The 12,462-nt window shown below is 35.1% G+C and overlaps 1 protein-coding gene across 1 annotated transcript in view; it reads left to right on the top strand.

Annotated features, from left to right (window-relative positions):
- HAT1 (histone acetyltransferase 1) overlaps window positions 1-12,462 on the top strand; it is a 61,939-nt gene that overhangs the window by 29,434 nt on the left and 20,043 nt on the right. Inside the window, exons 5-8 of the mRNA XM_021702870.1 lie at window positions 6,942-7,121; window positions 7,396-7,517; window positions 8,018-8,122; window positions 8,444-8,550. Coding sequence (XP_021558545.1) covers window positions 6,942-7,121; window positions 7,396-7,517; window positions 8,018-8,122; window positions 8,444-8,550 — 514 coding nt within the window. The remainder of the gene's footprint in view (window positions 1-6,941; window positions 7,122-7,395; window positions 7,518-8,017; window positions 8,123-8,443; window positions 8,551-12,462) is intronic.

The raw sequence follows: 12,462 nt of genomic DNA on the forward strand, positions 1-12,462 counted from the left end.
GTGTGTGTGTGTGTGTTTATTTATTTATTTATTTAATTTGACAGAGAGAGTACAAGCAGGGGGAGCGGCAGGCAGAGGCAGAGGGAGAAGCAGGCTCAATGTGGGGCTCGATCCCAGGACCCTGGGATCATGACCTGAGCCGAAGGCAGACACTTAACCGTCTGAGCCATCCAGGAGCCCCACTAGCCATCATCTTCAAAGGCAACATAATTATTCTGAATTTTACTACAATAAGCTTGATTATTTAGAACACTGTTGGTTTGTTCCTCTTATGGTTGTCTCTGACCTTTGCTTTTATCAATACCTCCTGACCTCTTTCTCTCTTTTTTTTTTATTAACATATAATGTATTATTTGTTTCAGGGGTACAGGTCTGTGATTCAGTTTACACAATTCACAGCACTCACCATAGCACATACCTCCCCAATGTCCATCACCCAGCTACCCCATCTCTCCCACCCCCCACCACTCCAGCAACCCTCAGTTTGTTTCCTGAGATTAAGAGTTTCTTGGGGCGCCTGGGTGGCTCAGTTGGTTGGGCAACTGCCTTCGGCTCAGGTCATGGTCCTGGAGTCCCAGGATCAAGTCCCTCATCAGGCTCCCTGCTCAGCGGGGACTGTGCTTCTCCCTCTGACCCTCCCCCCTCTCATGTGCTCTCTTTCTCTCTCATTCTCTCTCTCTCAAATAAATAAATAAAATCTTAAAAAAAAAAAAAGTCTCTTAGGGTTTGTCTCCCTCTCTGGGTTCGTCTTGTTTCATTTTTCCCTCCCTTCCCCTATGGTCCTCCCTCTCTCTCTCTCTCTCTCTCTCTTTTTAATTGAAGTATAATTGACATACAGTATCCTGTTAGTTTTAGGTATACATTATAGTGATTCCTTTTTTTGTTTTTTTTTTTTAATATCTTTATACATTATGAAATGATCCCCATGGCAAGTCCAGTTATCATCTGTCACCATACAAAGTTATTACAATATTATTGCCTACATTCCCTGTGCTATATGTGACATCCCCATGACTATTTTATAACTGGAATTTTGTACTTCGTAATCCCTTTCATCTATTTTGCCCAACCCCCTCAACTCCCACCCCCACGTCCAGTAACCAGCAGTTTGTTACCTATATCTAGGAATCTGTTTCTGTTTCGTCTTGTTCATTAGTTTTGTTTTTTAGATTTCATGTAGCATAATACCCTGTAGGTCCATCTGTGTTGTTGCAAATGGCAAGATTTCATTTTCTTTATGACTAATACTCCGTTGTATGCATGTATTTGTGTATGTGTGTGTGTATGTGTATATATGTATTTACGTATATCTAATCTTTATCCATTCATCTATGATGGACACTTAGGTTGCTTCTAAATCTTGCCTATTGTAAATAATGCTGCAGTGAACACAAGGGTGCATGTAGCTCTTCAAATTGGTGTTTTCATTTTCTTCCAATGAACATCCAGAAGTGGAATTGCTGGATTGTGTAGTAGTTCTGTCTTTAATTTTTTGAAGAACCTTCATACTGTTTTCCATAGTGGCTGCACCAATTACATTCCCAACAAGAGTGTATGAGGGTTCTCCACTTTTCTCCGCTTTTTTTTTTTAAGATTTATTTATTTGAGAGAGATAGTGACAGAGATAGTGAGAGAGAGCAGGTGTGGGGAGGAGAGGGAGAAGTAGGCTCCCTGCCGAGCCGGGAGCCCGACGCCGGGCTCCACCCCAGGACCCTGGGATCATGACCTGAGCAGAAGGCAGACACTTAACTGACTGAGCCACCCAGGCGCCCCATCTCCACTTTTTAGTATAATGTGATCCCATTTGTTTATTTTAGCTTTTGTTGCCCTTGCCTGAGGAGACTAGTCTGAAAAAATATTGCTAAGACCAATGTTAAAGAGCTTATTGCCTGTGTTTTCTTCTACGAGTTTTATGGTTTCAAGTCTTTAAACCATTTTGAATTTATTTTTGTATATGATGTACAAGAGTGGTCCAGTTTCATTCTTTTGCATGTGGCTGTCCAGTTTTCCCAATGCTCTTTATTGGAGAGACTGTCTTTCCCATTGTTTATTCTTGCTTCCTTTGTCATCGATTAATTGACCTTATATATATATATATATATAAGGCACAAAAACAGACACAGAGATCAATGCAACAGAATAGAATGCCTAGCAATAAACCCATATATATATATATGTTGCATTGATCTCTGTGTCTGTTTTTGTGCCAGTACCATACTGTTTTGATTACTATAGCTTTGTAGTCTAGCATACTGTGAAATCAGGGAGCATGAGATCTCCAGATTTGTTCTTTCTCAGGATTGCTTTGGCTATTCAGGACCTTTTGTGGTTCCATACGAATTTTAGGATTGTTTGTTCTAGTTCTGTGAAAAAAGCCATTGGTATTTTGAGGGAAGTTGCATTGAATCTGTAGATTGCTTTGAGTAGTACAAACATTTTAATAACAATAATTCTTCTAAACCATGAGTACAGTATATCTTTCCATTTATTTGTGTTGTCTTCAGTTTCTTTCATCTTATACTTTTCAGAGCCTCCTGCTTTCTCTTGAGTTAATTTCATTGCCTTTTAGTGTAAGGGTGTATGACTAAGATTGTTCAGTCTTGCTAATTGCTAGCATTTCTGGGAAAAGGTTTGGCAGAGGAAGTTGAAATACAGGGTGCAGTTTGTATTATCTGTGAACTTCAGTTGTCTATTTTATCCTTGTCTCCCACTAATATGGATTGAATTTGAGAGTAGATGAGAGCAGATTTTTAAAATTTTCTGGAGGGGCGCCTGGGTGGCTCAGTTGTTAAGTGTCTGCCTTCGGCTCAGGTCATGATTCCAGGGTCCTGGGATCGAGCCCCGCATTGGGCTCCCTGCTCCGCGGGGAGCCTGCTTCTCCCTCTCCCACTCCCCCAGCTTGTGTTCCCTCTCTCGCTGTGTCTCTCTGTGTCAAAATAAATAAATAAAATCCTAAAAAAAAAAAAAAAAATTCTGGATTCTTTAGCCTCTTACAGAAAAACCCTGTGTACTTACAAAAATTTAATCTTGAAATGAAAAAATAACATTAATAATATTTCACTATACTTTTTTTGATAATTGTAACTTTTTCGTGAGTAATGCTTTTTATAAAATATATGAAAAGCTTTAAAATTATATATTGAGATTTCTGTCTTAGAATTTTATGTGAGTTTTAGGTAGCAAAACACCAATGCAGTATCAATCACAGGATACCGCCTTTGTTTTTCCAGTAGTGAAAAAATTCACACTGTTAATTTCTCTAACAATACTCAAATTTCCACAGCTTAAATGTTGTCAGGTAATGTAAGATTGAGCAAATTAAGTAGATATGGAAATTTTTTGGCTTGTTTTTGTAGCATTTTTAGGTAATCTTAGAATTCTAGTCAGTGTTAATTAAGCCTACCACTTTCGCCATGTAAAAGGACCACCTACTTAACATGCCTTTTTTAATTGCTATTTCAAAAATAACTCACCATAGACAAATTTACACAAATGGTGCTATTTAGGAAAAGATCCTAAAGATGTAATTTGGTTTTCAAATGTGGACAAATACAAATAAAGTGTAAACATATTTATATCATAGCGGACTACCACTTATTTTCAGGCACATTCTTTATGCAGTGATGAGGAAAAGCAAAAATGGCTTCATGGAAGTTGAAATGACCATAGTGAGAGAGTATACAATCTAAAACATTTCATCATGACTGACTTAAGAACTAAATAGAATAGTTACCTTTATACTTTCCTTTTTTAAAAAGCTGTTGCTAAATGTTTGGAAAACATTTGAAAGGCATACCTTTATTAATTAAATAGATCAGATTGTATTCTGGATCCTTGATCTGTTCAGCTTAATTTCTTTTTTTTTTTTAAACACAGGTTTTGGTTTTTTTAAATTTTTTTAAAGTAGGCTCCATGTCCAGTATGGAGCCAAATGCAGGGCTTGAACTCATGACTCTGAGATCAAGACCCAAGCTGAGATAAAGAATCAGATGCTTGACCACCTGAACCACCCAGGCGCAACCTTCTTAACTTTTCTATAAGTATATTTTTCCATAAGTTTAATTGAAGTTTAAAATAATATCCTTGAAGGTAGGGAATTTTTCAGTGATCTTCAGAAATAGAATCTGAACTTTTAGCCACAAACATTGGAACTAAAAGTTTTCAGTTAATCTTTGATTCAACATTGAATTTTAGAAAGATGAGAAGGGAGGGTGCCTGTCTGGCTCGGTCACTAGAGCATGCAATTTTTTTTTTAAGATTTATTTATTTTAGAGAGCACGTGCACACACTTGCATGAGAGTGGGGGGAAGAGGGAGAGAGAAACTCAGGTGGACTCCATGGGCTGATCACGGAGCCCAGTGTGGGGCTCGATCCCATGACCCGGAGATCACAACTTGAGCCAAAACCAAGAGTCTGATGCTCAACTGACTGTGCTACCCAGGTGCCTGGAGCATGTGACTCTTGATCTAAGGGTTGTGAGTTCAAGCCCCATCTTGGGCTTAGAGCCTACTAAAATAAATAAATGAATAAAAATTTTAAAAATAAAAATTCTTTTTAAATTGATGAGATGGGTTTTTCTGTAGTGATGATTTTATTATCTGGCCAGTAATCCAATATGAAAAATGAATATTTAACTGAACTCAATTAGAAGAGTACAGATCTCTAAATCAAGTGGTTATAGGATTTTTTTCTTAAAACAGAATCTAAAGAGAAATGCATACGTTTTTCCTCTAGTGAAGCAAGATTCTGAATTCTACAGTTGAAGAGCCCTTTGGTTTTATGTTCTATATTTTATGTAATATATCTGATACACATTTTCTCAAATCTGTTAATGTATAACAGTCCTTGTTTTTAAACTTAGCCTTTTATTCTCCTGTAAAAGTTCTTAAAGTAATGTGTAAACTTGCCCAGAGCAAAATATTTATTTGAAGATATTTATTACAATATATCGGTATCCTTTGAAGACTGAAAGTTAACTCTCTTTCAGCTTTGTTGAGCTCAAACCTTCGGGTCGTTCTGTCTTCCACCAGAACTGCTACTTGAAACTTAGAGTTTCTAAGAAATCTTTGAAGTACATTTGATGCAAGATGTGTGAAGTTATTTGATCATACTTTGCAATGCCTTGTTGAGAAGACAGGATACGGGGAAAGTTTTTAAAAGTTAGAATTAAATACACTCTAAATGCTTTGCAGTGTTTTAAACTGATAGATTATAAACCTCTTTATTTAAAAAGCATTTCTTGACTTTTTTTTACCTTGAACTAAAATTATACTACTTTACCCATTACTACTATGGATTTTAATTGCCACACATCAGACCCATTAAGACTATTCCTTATTATTACAGTTTCCTGTGGTAATTATTGAAATTGTATATATTCTATAAAATATGTTTAAGATAGTCTCTTTACATTAGATAGCAGTTTAAACAAAAAATATCAAATGCAGTTTATTTGGTTTAGAGGGTAAATGAATACATATTAGAAATAAGCTGTTGGGTAAAATACTGAAGAGCTATATTTTAAATAATAGCTCTTTTTTTTTTTTTTACTAGCTATAAACAAGTTATGTATAAATGTTGGTGGTACCAGAGCATTGAAAATAAAACTTGTTTGTGATAAACTCCATCCTTGGTTCTCTATCCTAAAATGTAACTGAATGATAATAAAGTGCTATTCATCTGCAGGTGCATTGCTTCTACTTAGTTAAAAGATGGTTGAAAGGACAGGAATTAGTAGCATGTTGTATTAGCCTTTTGTAGTGTATTTTGTCCTAAGCATCTTAATTTCCCTGTTTTGAATGCTAAGTAGCAAGGGTCTTGGTTTAGAACTAATACCCATCATGCATGTAAACGGTATGAAAGAGCTGCTTAGTAAGTTAACACAAAGTGTTCTTGTGTCAGTCCTTGTGGAAATAGATACAATACAAACATTACAGCTGAACTCACGGCAAACTCCATTAAGTAAAAACCTGGCCTCATTGTTCAGGAAAAAGTTTGAATAGAATGCAAGCTCATTTTGTTGAATGTAATGTCAGGCTTTTAGGGACTGTATTGAGGGATAAGGTTTTGTTAAGTTGAGACCAATTCATTAAGTTTTATTGCCTGGTGAGAAGCAGTAATACTTTATTGTAAGACTTCATCAAATATTCATGGTTAAAGAGAAGTAGTAAATGTATTCAATCAAGTGGTCTTTTGGGGTTTTGAAAGGGATTATGAAGTCTGCTCAGCTGATAGTTTTAACATTCATTGAGGTTGTTTAACAAGGGTAATTTTAGTCTCTGAGTTTAATTTTGTTGTCCAGGCTTGTCTCTTTTTACTGTCACAAATCCAAGTCTATAAAAATTGTGTCACATTATAGAGATGAGTGGATAATACATTCATTCATATAAATTATGTATGTCCTAAGTGGGTATATTTTTTAAATTATCATGTTAATACTGAGTTTAACGTATGAGGGAGTTATGACCTGTCCACTTGTTCAATGTGAGTTTGCTTTTTGTTTGGTCAGACTATAGCCTCACCTTACTACTGTTTGTGATCTTTTCATGTCTTGGATAATATTGCCTCCTTGATGTACATAAAATAATAAGCAGCCTTTTGTTTGGGCCAGTTCAAATTGTACTGAAAGGATATAGTCAGCATTTTGTAGATGCTGTTAGAAATTTCAGTAGCATAGTCCTCATTCTTGTACTTGATTTCAGGCTACCTGTCTCTCCTTTTTTATTTTTGTATTACACTTCTCATCTCAGATTGGGTGATAGTCTCTTGTGCACACAAAATTCATCCTTTCCCAGTTCTCCATGTGTTTACTTCTTTAATACTGTGAACTGCAGTTTTGTGATTTTTGTGAGTTTTGTCCATTTCAAAGAAATAAGCATATTCAACTAAAAGTCAAATTTGTTATGAATTTTTTCTTATGTCTTTTAACCTCTGTTCTTTAGGCAGATGATGTTGAGGGCAAAATTAGACAAATCATCCCACCTGGATTTTGTACAAACACAAATGATTTTCTCTCTTTGCTGGAAAAAGAAGTTGATTTCAAGCCATTTGGAACCTTACTCCATACATACTCTGTTCTCAGTCCAACAGGAGGGGAAAACTTTACCTTTCAGATATACAAGGTAAAGATAAATCTGAATATTTCTTGGGTAAAAAGTGCTCCATTTACCTGAAACCTGTATGCTGTTTTGTTGTTATTTTCATTGACTCATTTCTAGCTTCAGGAAACAAGTTTCTGTCAGCATTAAAAACAAAGATCTATTTTGTGTGTGTGTCTGTGTACACATCTTAATCTGAGACTTCTAAACACTTTCCCACAGGATAGTTTTGTGTTCTACAGACTTTCACTTACCTCTGTGATGAGTTTCACCTGACTTTTCCTGGCTTTTTCCCTAGGCTGACATGACATGTAGAGGCTTTCGAGAATATCATGAAAGGCTTCAGACCTTTTTGATGTGGTTTATTGAAACTGCTAGCTTTATTGACGTGGATGATGAAAGATGGCACTACTTTCTAGTGTAAGTACAGTTCTAAAGCAACAGTAGACCTTATTACTTCCACAAAGCCAGCATTTTAATTGTGGCGGCCCAATTATTGGGACAGTATAATGATATTTTTCCCAGGAAAGAAAAACTATTGTTTATGAGGCTTGAGTTTTCCTTCATTATGCTTTCGGAGACCTTGAGAATAGAGCTGAATTAAATGCTGTTGTCCGTTAGGACCCTGAATGTAGGCTTAAACAGTAAAATGAGCTTTGCCTGTGTTTTCTTTTACTTGCCACCTATTCATCTTTATAATAGGCAAGTGCACTGAAGTGATGTAAAGAGGTCTGATTTATCCAAGTTGCTGCACACCAATTAAGTGAATTGTACATTCAGAACATAGCAGGTGTACCCATTGGGCCCTCACAGAGTAGCTTGCTGACACTGAAAATTCAGTCAGAGAATGGAAAAGAAAATGGACACTGCATGGGAGCGCGACTGTAATTGACCTGCTTGGCTTTCTGTTTTATCTGCAGATTTGAGAAGTATAATAAGGATGGAGCTACGCTCTTTGCGACCGTAGGCTACATGACAGTCTATAATTACTATGTGTACCCAGACAAAACCCGGCCACGTGTAAGGTAATTGGCGGTATAACACGTGCCTTGTCTTTTATTTCAGAAGAAGGAACTGCTGAAGTTTCCAATACTTGTTATAATAGTGTTGATTTGTTTAAAAAAATCACCATTATTCATTGGCTATGTACTGATTTATTTCATTGTTCCCTTTGAAACACTGTAGAAGATTAAACCAATTTTGAGTATCTCAGTAATTTTTGGATTTCTTGAAGGTTGACTGAAAAAAAACCCACTAACTTTAAAATGTTAATACTACAGTGATTTGTAATTTTTAAACAGATCATGTTGTTATATTTTAATTTTACAATCATTTCTTTACTGTAGTCAGATGCTGATACTGACTCCGTTTCAAGGTCAAGGCCATGGTGCTCAACTTCTTGAAACAGTTCATAGATACTACATTGCATCTCCTTCTGTTCTTGATATTACAGGTATGTAAAATTTGATTTGTTACTGAAAGCCTTTCTAAAGAATCTCTTCTTTACTGATTAATTTTGGTTTTGTCAAAAGTAACTATTCTGTTTTAAATAGCAGCATTCTCTTGGGGTCTTTTTGGAACTGTGTAAAGATGGCTTATATGGTTACATTTTAAGTTATAATAAGCCTTTGGTGTGATTGGATTGTATATCCAAGTAAGAAGTGCTTTATGAATTGAACAGATTGAAGATAATAAATTGAATGTATATTGGGAAATCGTGGTCAGGTATATGTACTTTGTAAGTGTGGTGTGACTTAGTTCAGTTTATTTGGCCAACCATTGCATTGCTCAGAGGCCCTTCTCTAATTTTCATGTAGAGGAAGAATATTCTAAACCTCACTGAGAAAGAAAAACCAAGGCAAATAATTCCTGAATAGAATACACATTTCTTAAGGCATGTGTTTTTTATTCCTAAAATGCATGCCTTCACACCAGTAGTTTATAAGGTGAAATGCAGGCCTATTTGTTTTGGAAACATCTTTCATTATGAATTAGCCAGAGAAGTATTATGAATAGGATTCTTAGGAGAAGGAGAGAGACTTTCCTCTTTAAAGTCATCATTAGATGGAGTTACAGATGATAGTATGTAAACATGTGAACTACCACAGAACAAAGTGGCCCTGGAACATTTATGTTGTCATTATTTTCTTTCCCCTGAGTAACACTGTTTCAAATTTGTTAACTCAGAAAGTTGCTGATTAAACTGAAAGTCACCCTTTTTTTTTCTTCATGAAAAATATGATACCAGATATTCATATCCAAATTAGGTATTACATTTTATTAATTCATAACAGTTTGAGTACATTTTTGTTTTTAAAACTGCAATGCTTAAAAAAAATAAAAACTGCAATGCTTAACACACATTAAAATTTAATTTGTTTAAAAAATTATGTTTTGGCATTTTATTTTACCACTTCGTTTAAGGACACCAAAAAAAAAAAAAAAGTACTGGATGTGGGACTAGCAAGAATATAAGTAGGCTTGTGAAAAGAATGTAAATAGGCTACACAGGCAGATTTTTAGCTTTTCATGTAATGTAGTGGTTTTGCTTGTACAGAGTAAATAAAATTAAAGTTACTCCAAAAGAGATTCTGAATTGATCCTGTAGATTAATAAAAAAAACATTTTGTTTTTAAAAGGGAGTTCCATGTTTATAGAGTTGAATTATTTTTTCATCTGACTTTTGTGCTACTGTGAAATGGTTTAGAAATTTGGGAGATAAAGAAGTAACTGCTTAAGTTGGTTTATATCAAAAGTTACAAATTGTTTAAGTGACACCTTTACTAGCTAAGTGAAAAATTATAGAAACATAATAAAAATGATTACACTTCTTTTTAACTAAGCTAAAAATTGTTTAGCTTCTGTTTACTTTATAGAGCTTGGACTTGGTGTTACACGAAGGGACTTTTTTTGGTGATTTTAATCTAGAGACCTAGAGTTCACATAAGTAGTCTTTGTCTTCTCTAGTGGGTAATGTGCCAGCAGGAGTTGTTTCTGTGAAGCCTCTTAACCATTTTCTTCTGTCTACTCCAACCAATAAAGTCCTTGATACTTAGCACCAATTAGCAGATAAAGAATTTTATTTCTTAAATCTCAGTGAAGAGTCATCAATAGTGGTAGCCTTTATTCATTGCAAACTGAAGTCTCCAAAGAGAAAAGACTAAACGTGCTAAAGGACTTCTGAATTTGAAAACTAGATATCAGCTTTTATTTTCAGCGTTAACATTTCTCAGCATTATAAATTACTAAAAATGCCTTATCAGCTGTTTTCATGAAGATATTTCTTTTAGATTTCCATACCCAGTCTTTTTAAAAAAGAAAATAACAGAATTTTGCATATTTTAGTCATTTTAGTTCCTGTTTCTCCATTATTTTGTATATATATTTTTAACTTTGTGGATCTTTAGCAGGTTCTGGATCTCCCTTTGCAATCCCAAATATTCTTTATATAGAGATGGCTTTTTGCTTACTTGACATACAGCCAGATATAGTAATAATTAAAAGTTAACATTGACAGGCCTATGTTACAGGATAGATAGGTGTTTGTGGTGTAATTGCCATTCATTTTCTTTTTTTAGCACTTAATTTTAAAGTAAAATACTGAAAGACAGTTCTTTATATCATGTACATCTTCCTGTTGAGGATGTCACTATCTTAAGATTTGAGTACACCTCAGTTGTGTGACCTTGTAAATTGAATCAATGATTTGCTGCTTCTAGAATTATGAAGAGATGCATTTGGCAATAGAAACTGATCTTGGGCTGGAGTATATATCAATATTACTAATCTATCAGTTGTGTATTAAGAGCTAATTATAAGTCCTTAAATATGCCTTATAGTACTGGAATGGAATATAGAATTATCTATAAGCTTTTTATACTTAGGTGGTTTGTGCTATCTCATTTTGTATGATTTTATCTCTAATACAGCACATTGAGAGGTTTTTTAAAAAAATGATAGAGGAGCACTTAAATTGTTAGATGATGTATTTGGAAAAAACTCAGTTTTTGATTTTGCAAGTCACTATGGATTTATACTCAAGAAAATTTCATCTTTTAAATGTATTGCTCATCTTTGTAGCACAGAAACAAAGGAATTGAAAGGTGTCACGAATTACTGAGTATCACTATTTTAAGTTCATTTTCAGTCTGACACTTTTGGTTAAAGTGCTTAAATATTGAAATGGTGACTTGGCCCCTTACATCATCAGTCTATAACAGCTTATGTAAAGCTAAATGGAAATTTTTTGCCTTTTTTTATTTGTGTGCAAAATTTCTGATAGGAATATGGCATGAGTTTTTAGATTATTCTCAACTGTCATTCTTTTTCCTAGGATATGTTTTTTCCTAATCTTCTGAGGTCATATAAGTTACTTAAGCTATCACTCATACTAAATTTTATTTCAAATTGATATTAGCAACACAGTTCTTTTTTCTAAATCAGTTTAGAAGAGGTAGACTTGGAAAAATTGACATTGAATAAGCTTGAGCCTCATTTGTTAGTACTTTAGTACTTTAAAAAAATTTTTTTAAAGAGATGCTTCTTTGAGAATTTTTGTCACTTAGTAGAGGTTTAATTAAAGCAACTTTATTGAGGTATGATTTCCATACCATAAAATTCACCCATTTTAAGTGTACAGTTCAGTGAGTTTTAGTGTGTCTGCCTAGTTCAGCCACAGTCCTGTTTTAGAATATTTCTATCACAGTAAAGAGATCCCACATGTCCATTTGCAGGCAGTCCCTATTCCCAGTCTCTTACATTGAGGTCTGTGATCCATTTCGAGTGAGGTTTTGTGTGTTAGTTTCTAAAATTATCTTTTTACATTTGGCTATCCAGTTAACCCCATACCATTTGTTAAAAAGACTGTTTTTCCGCTATTAAATTGTCTTGGTACCTGTGTTGAAAATCAGTTGACCATAAATGTAAAGATGTATTTCTAGACTCTAATCATCTGTATATGTCTATCCTTATGCCAGTATCATACTGTCCTGATTAGTTTACTGTAGCTTTATATTGAGTTGGGTTTTTTAAAATGATAATGTGAAGTTTAATATGCCAAATACATCCATTGAATTTGTGGAGTGTGGTTTGCCTGGGTGCTGCAGAGTAAACAGAAGTTTTTTGAAATGATAGATGAGTAGGGTTAAAAATGGATACTGGCCCTGCCCAGGTGGCTGGGAATGGGGAGGGAGAGGCAGAGAGAGGAGGCTTCAGTTGGAGGGGGCTGGCCAGGGACGAGCCATGACCCTCAGAGACTCGAAGTATAGTCTCTCTCTGAGTGAGCACCCACGCAACACAGTCCAGGTCTGGTTGTTGCAAACTCATCAGTAGCTGACCCCAGCACAACCGCCCCTTACGGTGCAAT

Source organism: Neomonachus schauinslandi, chromosome 3, assembly GCF_002201575.2.
Source record: "Neomonachus schauinslandi chromosome 3, ASM220157v2, whole genome shotgun sequence".
NCBI classification, from domain to species: Eukaryota; Metazoa; Chordata; class Mammalia; order Carnivora; family Phocidae; genus Neomonachus; species Neomonachus schauinslandi.